We start from the raw sequence: 15,555 nt of genomic DNA, 5'->3' as shown, positions 1-15,555 counted from the left end.
TTTTTAAGACAAACAGGTAAAAAAGCAGCACTATCTTAACAAGATTTTAGATTTTAATTCTTCTTCCTGAGAGATGCTCAGATCACTAACAACCAAAGATCTTGATAGGAATTACGGCTGCTCAACACTTTCTTGGGATGAAAGCAGAACCTTGTAGGATCGGACTCTTGCATGTCTTTATGTATCTAGAAAGAAGATCCTGGGATTTTCCATCAAAGCTGATACTGTGTCAAAGCAAGTGCAACTTTCGAAACCCTCATGGAATAATTACTAGATTGATAAAAAGGAAACAAAAAAACCTGTGTAAAGGGGAAACCTGTTCCCAAAGTTTAGGACTCAGCAGAGGTTTATTAATTGCACACAGGTAATTGTCCACACATCTCACATTAATCTAACAACACATTAATAGACTCCAGGTAACACTCGTTTGATCTGAACAAAATAAGGTAGCAGAAGCTTTTCCAGGGATTCTGTTTCAAGTTCGATTCAGTTTAGTGGAAGAAGAGAAGAATTAAACCATATCTATGCAACTGCAGCCATAGTTTCCACTGGAATAAATGACGCAGTAACACAGCCGATGGTGATCTGTTATCTACACATCTCTAACACCAATAGTCTGCCAAAATCAAAAGCCTGCTTCTGTAAACTTCCACTAGCTAAACCCCCTGTTCACTGAAGCAAGCAGAGGGAAGGAGCCGTGACCATACCGAAGGTTAAAGACCATCACAGATTCCAGGCCCTTCAGCCTTCTGCAAGATGGGACTGGGAACATATGTCAGCCACTAAACACCAGTATGTTGTTTATTTCCTTAGTCTCGCAGCCTGGTTTAACTTAAAGGCCAAGTCTCCCTAACTATCAGCCTCCTTTGCTCTGAAAGTGACAGGCCTGGGCAGCAGCACCCAGACCTGGCCCATCCACAATTTCAACACAAAGTTTTGGTTGGAGCGGTGACCCATGAAGGCAGCCCGCTCTTGAAGCTGGAAGATGGCCTACATCACCTGGGACAGAAGAAGATCTACTATGACCTATGTGATACTCTTAGTAAACTAGGCTCCAAAAAAATGCGAGACTTGAACATGCCGTGAAAGGAGACACTAAGGCACGGGGACCTGCTGTCCTTCCTCTGAAATTTACTGGTAAGTTGGTATTTTTGAAATATTTCTGCCCAAATGAAAGTGCTAACAGTAGAAGCAGAGGACACCTACGTATCATAAAATTTCCCTATTTTGGGACATCACACTACCACATATAGACCTTTTTTTTACTATATGCTGCATATTTGTTTCATGTACTATGTCTTGCTTTCTAAGCCAAAAATATCCCTTCCCTTCTGTAACACTTTTGTGAAGCAACCTTTGAATCAGAAAACCACCTAGATATTTAAAGATGCCTTGCAATGGTTATTGTACTCTTTAAATCCTTTTACTGAATGCAGACAATGCATCACTTTCAAACATGTATTTACCACCCTGTCATTTTCTGCCATCTGTACTTCCGACAAAATCCTTCCACTATTGCCAAGAACATAAGAACAAGCACCATACATAGCCTGAGGCCTCCCTGATATTTCTGGGAGTAAACCGGCTATATAGACTTCAGAAATGCAGGATTTCGCAGGGGGCTGAATCGGGCCATGAGACAAAGTCTCCAGGCAAATTTACTATTGTGAAAAGCATAATAAGAGTTACTGTTTACTAAACACTGCTTTTAATTAGACACTTTTCACATTTTTCAAAAGGCGAGGAAATGGTGTGGGGAGTGGGAGGGGGAATATGAACTCTGCCAAGTGGAAAAGGGCAACTACAGGATTGTTTCCAGCTCCTGAGCAGAAGAACCATGAAGATTTACAAAAAAAAAAAAACAAACCCAGGATTCTATGGAAATGTAAACGTCCTTTTAAATTCCTCTTCACACTGTTACACAACACTGAAAATCTGCAGCTTTTACTTTGAATAGTGAAAGGTCACTATTTAGACCAAATCTATCACTAGTCATGCATTTCCTATCCTTCCTCACTCTTCTCCTCGCAGAGCACTCTGTTCACATCTGGGTCTGTTTAACCAATGATTGGAAATTTAGCCTCCTGATTTCCCGTTAAATACTAGGCACAGGAAAACAAATAGCACTTGTTTTTCAGTGAATTTTGTCAGTCATCCAAAATCTAGTGCAAACCATAGAACAGCCTGTGGTTTGGTGGCAGAGACCCAAAATATGTGAACCATATTTTCATGAAGTGAAAGGAATAAACCAGCTATTGGCTGAAGTAATGAGAACATTGCTTTTTTCTTCTTAGAAATACAGAAATGGCTAATAATTAAACTCGTAATTCCATCACTTATTCTTCTTTAAAGCTTTTCTCTTCTTTTTTCAAATCTTAAGCCAAGAGCAATTGATTTGGTTTTCTATTTATCATTACTGCTGTTGCTTCCTCCATTTTAACAACTTAACACACACATTCAGTCCTATTAAAGGGGTTCTTGTGAGTAAGGTTATTTGCTTGCATAAGTGCTTTCTCACCCCTAACTCTTACTCATTCAATTGCCTGAATAATTAACTCAGAGAAAGAGCTGAAACATCACATCTTAAATCAAATATAACATTTCATATGTAGATATTTAAGGGGGGTTTGGATCTATTCTAACAGTGATTTCTGCCAGGAAATCACATAGGATTGGTTCTCTTCTTTCACTGATTTAATTCTCACTACTTTCACTTGCCCAGTAAAGGCATTCCTAGGCTATAAAAGCAATTGAGAAAGTTATCAAATCTAAATGAAAAAATAATTTGCTGAGTAGCACCTATAAAACCCTCCTTATGGGCAGTTTCATAAAACTCCTGGTTTTCTGCCAAGGCACGTTTGCAATAAACTGCTTTCAGAGAAGGAGAGAAATAATGACTTGATGTAAAGGGAGGAAATTATTTGTTATACGACAACTTAAAAGTAAGTTGGTGGAAGAGGTATGGTAAGTTTTTTCTGCAAGACTGACCTGCAACAAGATCACAGGTATAAGCATTTTCTACAGGTGTTGCCTAGCTTACATAAAATTGCAAACTGTCATAATCTAACCAGCCTCATCACCAGAGAAAATGTCCTTCACGTTCCTCTCCTATTCCTCCTTTATAATATAATTTTGGCACTTATTTCCTACTAAGGAAAAAAAAAAAGCACAGATGCTAAGTATTCCCCTTGCTGAATGAAGCAGAGCTTCCCAGCCATGCACTGCTCTTCTGAGTGATGAGAGGGGCTGATGGTCCAGCCCAGGGACACCTGAACAGAAGATGACCATTCCCAAATTGTTGTATTTTTGTGACATGTAAAAATATCCAATCAGACTAATACAACTGGATACACCAGTAATCAAAGTCGGGATTTTCACTTACTTAGGTCAGGCAGAGTTCATGCACTAACCCATTTCAGGTATTTTTGGATTGAAATGCCATAATACTTAGCTATATTTATTTTTAACATGTTGAGAATAAACTCAAGACTTGACTAAAATCACAATAATTTTCCCAGCACCACCTACTTAACCCATCAAGATATATATAACCCTGTCTATGCTAAATGTATTGTTAACACCACACTATGCAGTTACCATAGATTCACTTTTCTCTAACGCATACAGAAATTTATGTCAGGTTTTTATCAAGATGCCGATTTTTTTAAAAAAAACCTATTCACTAGTGTTTCCTCTAGTTTACAGATGGGGAAAGATGCCCTGAGAAGCAAAATTACAATACAATAAGGTAAGAGAGCAGCGAAGAACAACTCCCTTTAGCACCCATGCCCTCAGACGCCTTCCTCCAAAGCACTGTCACTCCACCAGCACCACCGCGCTTCCATTCAGTGCCAGGAGTTTGGAAAAAAAGTCTTCAAAATATGACATTAAAAAAATCCTGATGCTACCAGAACAGACCCTTTGGTTTGGTTGAGGCATGTTATTTATTCCACTGCAAAGTTTAGCCACCAGCGGACGTTTTGTGAAAATGAACCTGCGAGCTGCCTCCATGAAGACAAAAGCATGTGACAAGTCACTGTGCTGAGGGAAGCGATGTGCATCTGTCCTGGTTTTGTTAAAAACAAGTTTCTCTTTTAGTGAATTTGCCTGTCAGCTAAAGCCTTCATATTAGCTGCATTTTCCTGGAAAACCAGATACATGTTTTGGTGAACATAGCAATGGAATGTGAAGTTATTGATAAGCATGCATGCACCTCTCGCAAGAGGGGCAACAAGAAACAGGTGACCAAGAAACTGACCAACGGAGTATAACATCCCATTCACATGAATAGTTCATATAGAAGTGGGATATCAAGAGGATCTCAGCCCTTTTTTCCTCCCTTTTCCTTATGGCCGACATTAGGAGAGGACCTTGCTGGTCATCCCTGCGAACTGAGGCCTAGTGAGAGACTGAATCCAGCTCCAGTTGGCTACAGAGTCTAATCCAGGACTTTGGGTGCTGGCTCTGCAGTTGCTGGGCCTTTCAAGATTGGTTTTGTATATTTTGTATTATTTTCTCTATTCTTATTAGTAGCATTAGTAAAACATTCTTCATTTTTTCCAACTCTCTCTCTGTCCTTTCCCTCCCAATTGCCTGTGCTGAGTAGGAAGGGGGGAGAGGGAGGGGCTGAAGGGGAAAAGGGGGGGAGAGGAGGTTAACAATACATCTGCCAGGGTTGGATTGTCACCCGCAATCAAAACCTCGACAGCATCACATGATAAAAACAAGTGTAAACCCACAAGTATATACCAAATTTACATTTTTATACTGAAAAACGCTTACCGAGAAAGTATTTTGTGATTCCCTCTATAACCCAAAGGCTGGGTTTTCTCCCCCATTCATTTTAACTTCTGCCTAATGGATGACCAGGCCCAAGGCAAAAATCCAAGCTTGAGCAACGTGATAAGAAGTTCAGCTCCAGCCCTACTCAGCAGTACAGTATTTTCCTGGGGTTTTTTTTGATACGTGCAGACACAAGCTTTAAATCTTTTCATCTTTTCCTTTAAATAAAGCAATCTGCAGTGTCTTAGTTTTAGTAGAAACTCAAACAATTAATTTACTGAGTGACAGTAGTAGCCTGTGTTCCTACTGAGGACACTGAGAACATACAGCCCTAAATTATCCTCTGCTCCAATATAAACATCATTTAAGCTCAGTGTACCTTCATTTCTCCACCTGTACAATGGTAATTACAGCACTTTACAGAGTGTTCAGACTCATTACCTGCTCATATTCTGGAGAACATCTTGGATCTTTTAATACAATTAATACGTAGTTTTTATTTATTTATTCAAAATACACCTCCCTGCAACAGTTTAAGAAATTATGATGCTTTACAGGGAAAAAATAATAACTAGGAATAAAAAGAAAGCTAGGGCTTATTGGTTACATGATCTGTTAGCTATGAACTTCGACCTGGCTCTAGAGGTGTTGTCTTTATCAGCAGCAAGTCCCAGAATTTGCCATTTAAGCTTCTTTATGCTACCTAACCTTCTAACCAGGGATCAATCAATGAACCAGTTCAATTCATACTTTACATACAGTATATAAATAAAATTTTGAATGAATGTTATTGTATGAAAAGTCTGAAGAAGAAGCCGGAAGGTCAATGACTGTCCTGCCCGAGGCTTCCATAGAGACAGACACAATAGTTATGACACTTCTACGGTATGCATGACACAGATTTCTGTTTTGAGCTTTGAATTCATGGACATCCAAAAAGGTTTTTTAAATCTGAAATCTTCAAAATACTCAATTTTCTGGCTTGGCTGTACATTTAAGGAGAATGAACAAGACAGAGCTGCAGAAGTACACGGGTAAGCCAAGTATTTTCAAACAAGGGCCAAGGAAGTGAGCTCTGCACGCTGCAGCCCTCGGAGCTGCTATTTACACTCCCAGGCTCAGCTCTCGGCACCAGAGGGCTGTGGTAGGGGGCAGGGAGCCGCTCCACTCCAGGGCAGGAGCAGTGTGTCCATCTGCCCCACAGTTCACCTGGAAAAGGAAGCCCTGGTTCTGCAGAGGGCCGGGCTCCTCCAGGCCAGAGGCAGTCCCAGGGACTGCAAACCGGCACAGCCCAACGCAAACAGCTCTGCTGCACAACTAGAGCCCCTCCACTTCTTTTTGGCAAATTGCACTTCCGCAGCATTTCCCATGTTTTCTGTGCTGCTTGATTCTGTGCTCTTTTTTTCAGAAAGCTATTGGGAAAACAATGCATTTGTCCTTGTGAGCGGAGTGGGACTGTGGAAAAGCAATGGCCAATCACCACAGTTTCAGTTGTTCAGCCAAATCGTGAGTGGTGCTGCTCACGTTTTCAAGCCTGTTTTTGTAACCAGGAGAGCTTGAAACAGGTTTCTGGGGCAAACGCTTAGCTAATGGTACAGTTTTGGCAGCCGCGGCCTTAGGCACATTCTTATTGTTCCTATGCCTTAATGCAGCCCAACAAGGCTGCGCAGAGCCCAGCCAAGCCATGCCAGCACAATTAGAGGGCAGAAAAGGGTGGCTCTGAGCAGGGAACCTCTTCATTCCCAGAGGTGAGATGAGGGAAGAGGGAAAATCCTGGAGGAGGAGGAAGAGAATGGAAGAGATAGCTGCCCACCAACTAGCTGATAAGAAATGGGAGTGATGATGTAGCAACTGTAGGAGGAGATCAAAACTAAACTGAAAGTAGGTCCAAGACTTGATTAACTGATGAAAGGTGCTGTTTCTTTTCTCTAGGAGAGGAGTGAGGACTCTTATCATACTGTTGTTCATCATCTTGTTCCTCAGTCTTTTTCTGAGCAGACCTCAACTGTACTGGTTGCATTAAGGACACATACCAGGAACGGTCAACAAGAAGATAACGGTCAAGCATCTCTAACACAGTAATGAGAAAACCTAAGATTGTGAATACCTTAGAATACAAACAAGTCTATGCCCTTTGTGCCAATCTGCATCACACTGATTGATGGAGTCCTTCAAAGTTCATAACATCAAGGGTACTCCTACTCTTGTATCATGATGACAAGAAGAAAAACAATCCCAGAAAGCTTTTGGTGTCCAGCAAGTGACAGGACTCTTGGAACACTCAACCATGTCACCACTGAGAGAGCAGTGTCCCTTCCCAGTGTGCCAATGCTGCAGCACTGTCCATCCTCCCCTCCCGCTGATGCACAGGGACACCATTAATTTCTCATCAGGCATTGCAGAACCAGTCTTGCCTACCACTGTCAGCTGTGCTGGAGAAGAAAAACCCTATAAGGATATAGCTAAGAATAATCAAGTTTAGTTCTGCAATTAGAGTTGAGTATAGTAAAAGCTGCAACTTTAATAAAGACAACTCGTGATTAGACATGATGTCACGCATTAAAAATTTAATCCAAACAACTTGTCTGTTTCACTACAAATAGCAAACTTCAATGTCCTGGCAAACTGTAAGGACATGATTTACAAATACTAGGTAATATTTGGATCCTACATTATAAGCAGTGCTCCAGTCTTTCTGAGAAATAAAAATGACTTCATTCTGGGCTTAGCTCGGTCATTTTAATAGACCAAGCTTCAGCAGAGATATAAACCGTAACTGTACATATTGAGCTCAATACATACAGATTTTTGTTTTGGTCACAGACCACACAAATAGAGTCCACCCACAATATTTCCCATTGGTTTGAGGCTCTTTGCATTTTGGTAAAATTATAACAGATCGCCAGTCCTGATTAGAAATTTAACCTTGCAGCTTTTAGAACTGGAATGACTGCTAGTGTTAATAGCCACACGATATGCAGATTCTGAAAAAGCAGTTTTGCTTTCTTTTCCTTGAATTCACATAACAAGTAATTGGGTACTTTCCCAAACTGCTTTGCCCTACCACCTAACTGTTCCCCAGAGCCCTACACTGAAACTTGACCTCCTGTTAACTTGGTTTTTTTCAGTGTATGTTTGAAAACTTTCCAAACGAATGCTGTTAACTCTATGACTTGTGTGACAGGTAGCTATGATATAGAGCAGGCCAGGGGACTGTGTATACTTACAAAGAAAACTCTTCGGATTCCAGGTGCCAGTCTTTCTGTTTTTAGCTTCCAGACCAACGGCAAAGGAGAGTTGAGAAGGAACACCAGGGGCTTCTGGTGAATATGTACTGATGAAATTGGATTCAAATGTAACGTGACCTACAGAGAAATAGAGAAATACATTAATACTTCCTTATAAGTTGCAAAATCAAATCGGAATTTGGAACAATGAGTCAAAGGTCGCTTTTATATACATTACGGCTTTCAGCATTTGGACCTCTTGACTCAAGATTATAGACTAATCTACTTACAAAAAAAATCAGTCAACAAAGCACAGATAATATAAAGAATGAAATAGTTAACATTTGTGCTCTACACTTGCAAAGCACTGCTAAAGTGTTTAAGAAAACCTTGGCAAATGCTGATGAAAAATAGCTTACGCAAAAGGTCAAACCACTAAGCTGCGAGCTGGAGAACAAGGAGATAAAGAGAATCGCAAAGCAAACTGATTTCTGGTTTCTAGAGGGTAACCTAAGCTGGCTTAAGACTACAAACCTCATTTGCTGATGCTATTAGGGCATAAATCTAACCTGCAAAACAAATAAAACTAAGCAAACAAAAACCAGGAGGAACAAATCCAGAAACACAAGCAAGCACTATATTAGTTCATGGAAGGAATTCCAACCGAAATTTTAACAGACATTAGGACAAGAAAATGCCCATCTTCAGGAACTAAAAGCATATATGGGAAAATGATCTCAGGCACATGGACATCACAAAAGTGAGGCAACCTGTCAGAGGTGATTTATAAGCAATCAGTCTGTGGTTGCTGGAAGCCCCTCCTGCCCAGCTCCTCATATCCCAGTGCTGCCCTTCTAGAAATTGGCCAATGTGGGGCAAAACCCCAACCAAATGCAGGACAGAGAACAGCCTGTCAGTTTTTAGCACAAAACTTGTAATTGAAATCACAGTGGTTTTGCAGTACCTAATAAGCTTTTTAGCAGCTAGCATCCTGCTTTACTGGAAAAAAGCTTTAGAGTGCAATGGAGGGATGATATATCATACAGGCTAAGCAGGCAAGCTGACGTCTCGCAACTGGGAGCAGCAGGTGGGTTCCCTGACAGAGTCACAGCTCTTTCTAGAAAAGGACAGAGGGAGCAAACATGAACACAACCACCAACTTGAGTGGTGGCACACAGAAATGAGCATACAGGTGACTGAGAATCAATTTTGTCTCCTGCTAGAGAATTTGAAAGGAAATCTGAGACATGGAAACCCCTAAGTGTAGTTTATTGCGTTATTCTTACATAGTGGTTTAAGCATCAGTTGGCTTACCATTAAAGTAAATGGTGGATTCATCTGGCAAACTAAAGCTAGAGACCAAACAATATTAGGTACCCATTGCTGTTAAAAATCTTTCCAAAAGAAAAAGGTAGTTAGGTTGCTTTATTTTATTTTTTATTTTATTTTTTTTATCCCCTCCCGCCCCCGTCCCAAAGCAAAAAGCTCACCATCACTGCTAAGTGCAAGTCAAACCCAGGTCCCAGGTCTGACAGGCATCTGGAGGAGAGCAGAAAATACCTTTTCCTGCTACTTAAGAACTTGTGAAAAAGCCAACAACCAAGTGGCTGCGTTACCACACCAATCAGTAAGCAGGTGCTCAAATGCAGAATGTACTAGAAACTTGAAGGCCACTGAATGTTTCGAGTTGCCACAGTGAAACAGGGTTTGATCCAGCTCTGCCCTGAGGAAGGCTGGGCACCGACACCTTCCACCTTCCCCACTGCTTGGCTCCTCCAGGCAGGAAGCCTCACTGCATTTATCCACTCCTCAAAAAAACAGATTACTACAGATTACCACGTCTTCCAAAGACCCCATTTCTCTCCATTCTCTGCCTCAAAACAAGACAATACCTCATTTTAGGAAACTGCAGGTTGTTAGTGCTCTGAATGCTAACAGGATGGCAGACTTCAAATTCCAAACAGCCATGATCTTAGCTACAAAAACTACTTTACAGTATCAGGCTATAGAGCCAAAATAATTCTGTTAGCTGCAAATAAGAAAGAAGATAAAATTATTTGTTTTATGAGGCTCCCACTTTGTTGTTCTGTCTAGAAATTGAGAGGGAAAAAGTGGAAAGAAAAAGGCGTTTAGAACCGCTATTAAATTCATGGCTATTAAAAAGCTTTCATTAATTCTTGTGGTTTTTCAGTTGTAATCACAGCTAATTAGTAAAAAGCTGTTTAAACTCTTAAATACAATAACCTTGTTCTGGAGTTATATTTTGTTACAAAGCAATAAAAACACTGCAATCTAAGTTTACCAAAGTAGCACAGTTATACCTTTTGCAGTCCTGATCTGGCAAATACGAGTTCAAATTTTACTCTGAAATTTTTTTCAGCTCCAAATGGCATAAAGCACATTCAGTTTCAAACTCTCTGAACTTCAAAGTGTCGAAGAGAAAATCTACTATACTAAATGGAGTAAATATTAAACACGTCCACTCTTATCACATGCATTCATAGCCACATTTTCACACCCAGTGATAACTGGTCTCTTCTGATACTAAAGGAAGACTAATGTAAATGCAGAAGTAATGAGCTATAATATAAGTTTATGTGCTTAAATAACCAAGAACAGAAAAACAGTAAGAATTCCCTCACACTGGCTAATAGGGGCACTAAGTTTGGGTTTGCACCCCAGTTGTCTTTCAAGTCAATGCAAAGAAGGGCCTATCAGAAATTTTAAATGTTTTTGCTATAACACACTCTGAAAACTTCATCTCAGAAACAGCAAGGCCAAGTCCTTTGGGTAATAAGGAAATGGAGAAGTATCTCTGTTTCAGCTGATCTCAGACAGGTTTATTCAAAGCCAACATCTATCCAACAAGACAGATGTTTTAGACTTCATGAAGATTCTTGCGTCTTGGTTTGATCACATGAGAGAGCGCACAGAGCAATCACACCACCTTAGTGAGAAAATCAGAGACTTTTTGCAACTGGATCTATGATCAGATTTCATAGTTGCTGTTCCTTTAGGCTTTGGAGATTAAATATGCATATAATACACACTTATGATTATTTCCATACATGCATGGAAATAATCAACAAAGTTTGAGCCCTATTCAGAAGTGGTGATATATCTATCCACGCCTTTGGCTGGAACTGTAGGATAAGTTATATCACATAATGGAATTTTCCTACATTTCTGCCTGAAAAGTGCAGACCGATCCTTAAGAAAAGCTACAGGACTTTAACACAAAATCATTTCATTTTTCATAAGTAAATTAAGTGTTCCTGTGAAAATTTTCAGAGTAAATGTAATTTTGCACTACTGAATTCCTCAGTTTGCTCATGAGTAGGACAGCAACAAATCACATAATGTGGAATTCATATTCCTAGCATAAACTTGAGAAAGAATACAAGTAATGTGAGCATGCTTCTGCAGCAGCCTCTGTCACTATATTTCTTGGTGTATATATTCCCTGTCACTATACTTCTTGGCATACTTCTGAAAAAAAAACCAAACATGGAGCTGCTCATAAAGTTTTCAGGGCCCTTGTAGCCATTGTATTTTTCATAATGAACTTTTACTTCAGAGTTAGCGCTGATGAGGAGCAGCCTGGACCATACCCATTGACCATTCCCATTGAGAAGCCATAAACAATTAATAGACTCCGTGTAATGCAACTATATCCCACCCTAATATCTATGATTGCCCTCAACACAGTCTGAGCTTGATGACACACAACGGTGGTATCTATTACGGGAGACTGTTTCCTGGTCCTTGGAAAGATTTTCAAGCAAACTCCGCTCTCTCACCAAAACGTCATTTCTGCCCAAGCATCCCCACTGTGGCTCTAGTTAAACCGTATGTTAGCTGAACCCCAGGTGGTGCTTCCCTTCCTTGGCCACCGTTCTGTCCTGTCTTAGCTCAAGGCACATCCTTTCTCAAGCGTCTAGACAGTTCACAGCACCTGCTAAACACTCCACAAATTAATAGAAAGGTACTGGATCACTTCAAACCACCAAACAAAATGTTTCTAATTAAAAGCAGAAGAGCTAACTAGAAATTTTCTCCTCCTTTTTGTATATTCACTGGCGGAATCCATAGTATTAAATATTTACATGAAGCATTGCCCAAAAACTCCACCAGAAACCAGTCCTACATGTGTTCAGCACTGTACAGCTAGATATGAAGACATGATGTGAAATCCTGAACTCACTGAACCCTGTGGTAAAATTGATTACTTTTTCCAAAACTCCCATATAAGATTTTTTTTAAAATGAGGAATCTAAAAAGATATATTATCCATCTATTCTTGAAATTCAAACAACCTTATAAAATACACAAATTTTGTACTTCTCAGCAACATACTCCATCAAAGTCTTCTGCATCTCAGGCAGCTCTATGAGTGGTTTGGTCACAAAATACCAGAAGAAATTTAAACCAGAATCATTAATCTGACTAAAAGCACTGTTTGCTCACCTAGTTCATTTAACAGGCAGCTGCTATTGCTCTGACCGTGTTATTTTCAAAACATATTAAGGGACAGCACCAAAACCAAGTAGACAGTAGCATAACAACAGCACAGGAAAATAAGTCAACGTGGTCCAACACATCCCTCGCTCCCAGCGAAAGGCTCATTTGACCTCTGAGCTGTTGCACTGCCAGCATTTTGCTTGTGCAATCAATAGTTTGGCCAGACCTCCTGGACTTGTGTCTCAGCAATGGTCCTCTCTGCAAGGCTCAGCTTCAGCAGCTGTTTGTCAGAGCAAGCTCCCCTTCCCCTTCACGTCTGCCCTTCGCGGCCTCCTCTGGCACACGCTCCTCCAGATAACACATGACTAACTTGTCAGGAATAAGACAACTTGGTCACAGATGAAAATTAAAGCTATTCTTAAAAAACCTTACAACAAAACCTCCAAATTAATTTTTAAAAAGCATACCAACAACAAAGCCTCGTATAACTGCAACTAGAATATGCACCACAGAGAAATTCTGTCATTTTTGCTAGAATGCATTTTTCAATATAAGTTATCAAATCTGTAAAAAAAAAAAAAAAAAAAAAAAAAAAATCAACCAGACTTTAAAAAGATAGCTATTCCATAGGCGGCACGCCTACCAAACTTACACTGGCATGACTTGGCCAGCTCTATTTGCGCCGGTCATGACCGCGGGCACAGCCTGCAGAGTTCCTCTGAGGTCTCTGACAGCAGCAACCAGGTGACGGCGGCTGCAGAGGCTCCTCTGTCCCCGGAGACCTGAGTTCCATGGAAGGCTGAGTATCACCACAGAAACCAACTACAAAAACAGTCTACGGGCTCCTGCCCCGCTGCTCTGGTAAAGCAATTTGTACTACGTGAAAGGCAAGGGCACAAATGCTGAAAACAGATCAAAGTAAACACTGCTGTTAAAGTACTGGTTTGTTTTGCTGACTTCAAGGCATCAAATCGCAGACTCTGTGCTTTGTTCTAAAAAGATGAAAGTCAAGTGCCAAGGACCTGTAAGGTGGAATTAACTATTCCAGAGTGAAAGCCTTAAGATAAATTCATAGCACATTTTCCAAAACAGCCATTACGATTTTGTGCTAATAAACCAGGACAAAATATGCTGTGCTGTATTGAGTTACACTGCCCAGGCTAGCACAGCTGTTCTCTAAACGAGAGAAGAGAAAAAAACAATTTCAACCCTCAGATCATATAAACACATTTTCTGACTTACAAATAATGCACTAAAGATGGATTTATGACATCTTAACTCATTACTCAGCTGCAAAGATTAAGTTAATTAACACAAAGCAGGCAAAATTTGGAATAGAAATTTGAAAATTTATACCTATCACTGCTCTGTTTTCGCTCTTTTTGTTAATATATATTTATATGACATACATTACTCTTGTATTGCAATACTGAAAGAAAATACGAAGAAACTTATATTTACAGTTCATTGGTGTATATTGTCCAATATAAGAGGTTTAGAATTTCTACTGAAATTCACTTGAAAAATATGATGCTGATACACTGGCTGTAAATAAAGTAATTCAGTCAAGGCTTAATCCATGAATCCATCTCAAGTGGTAGGATCTAGTACAGCAACACTTTTCAAAAAGTGTTTATCAATTGCTTTGGGATGGATCTCCAGGATAACATTTTTTCTTTTTAAGATGGAAGTAAAGAAAAGGTGTATTCTTTAGGTATTCTTTATGAATTCAGAATGGAGTGTTCTTTTTTTTTCTTTGTATTTTTGTTATGCTCTTTGAATATTGTGTTACAGATTTGATACCAAGCCAGCTATAGTAGATTGCAATGTCCAGCTTTTTGGAGCCAACAGTTTCCAAGAGAAACTTTGCTGATTTTTCCAAGAAATGCAAAATATGTTCACATTTTGTTACTTCTTGAAGGTAGTTTTGCTCAAAGGGTTACATATTTGCACTCTTAAATCAAACTACTGTATAAGAAAGTTCCTATAAGCATGTGAGACCCTGCTGCTTCCCTTCTGGGAAGGTTCTCCAGTGCAGACTCTTTTATTCATACAGGTCAAGCAACTATTTTTTTTTTAAAACTCCCTCCAGTAATGAGACAGAAGATCTTCAGAACAGAAACAGAGAAACATATATCTCCAGGAAAACTGCAATGCCATTAAAAACAGGCACTCATACCCACACGCAGTTACTTATTCTCCTGCAGAACTCGAAGCTGTGCCACCCTTACAGCCTGTCAGATGCACCAGCCTTCTCCTCTCAGCCAGGGATGCTGCTGGGCGAGGGATGCAGGAGGAAAGGAGAAAAGGCCCTTTTCTCTCTTTCACTCACTGCCCCAGGAACACATCTGAGTGCCTGGCAGCTGTGGTAGCATCTACCAGACGTGTGGAGGACTGAAGTTTATTTCCAAGAGTTATTTTACCCTAAATGTATGGTTGCAGATGGATTAGCATCGCCCGGACCTTCTGACCCACACTTAACAGAATCAGACTGACTAAACACCAATTATAGCTCAATTGTGAAAATCATGAGAAAGATTTACCCCTGGCATAACTCCACTGAAGCTACTGGAATTAAGCCAGAGGCTGATGCGATCTCATACATTATCTTATAAAAAAAGAATACTATTGCACAATCTGCTGACCCTTATGATCTACCACCCAGACTGGAAAACTGGGCTGCATGAAAAAGGCGGTCAGAGAACAGAAAGGTTATAAGGACTACCCAACTATGATTGACAGCCCATTGTACACTCTTCAATAGGAAGTACTGTCAGAAACCTTTGACCAAAAGGTGTTTGAAATCTCTCCCTTTTTTCTTTTCCCTCCTATTTGTCCTGCAACAGGGGCTAAAGGTCAGGGTGCACTGTACCAGACACAGATAGTTCCCTCCCCAGAGAGCTTACAAATCAAGACATTCAAGTCCTACACCACATGTGCATGCCAACATTCACTAACAAACTATTTTGAAGTATGCATGATGTTCCCAGAAGGCCACTTAAACATGAAGATGCATTATTAATAATTCAGAGGAGAAATGGCAGCTTCAATGTGAGTGTTCTAGGGAAGAACTAAGCAAAGCTCC

General features: G+C 40.2%; 1 protein-coding gene across 3 annotated transcripts in view; it reads right to left on the bottom strand.

The window, feature by feature from the left end:
* TGFBR3 (transforming growth factor beta receptor 3) overlaps positions 1 to 15,555 on the bottom strand; it is a 116,603-nt gene that overhangs the window by 41,019 nt on the left and 60,029 nt on the right. For all 3 annotated transcript variants that reach the window (XM_065841742.2, XM_071810436.1, XM_071810437.1), the window contains one exon: positions 8,010 to 8,147. In XM_065841742.2, the coding sequence (XP_065697814.2) occupies positions 8,010 to 8,147 (138 nt within the window). The remainder of the gene's footprint in view (positions 1 to 8,009; positions 8,148 to 15,555) is intronic.

The sequence above is a fragment of the Patagioenas fasciata genome, chromosome 6 (assembly GCF_037038585.1).
Source record: "Patagioenas fasciata isolate bPatFas1 chromosome 6, bPatFas1.hap1, whole genome shotgun sequence".
In the NCBI taxonomy this organism is placed as follows: Eukaryota; Metazoa; Chordata; class Aves; order Columbiformes; family Columbidae; genus Patagioenas; species Patagioenas fasciata.
Note: the sequence above shows the minus strand (reverse complement) of the source record. Positions and strands in the feature narration are given on the sequence as shown.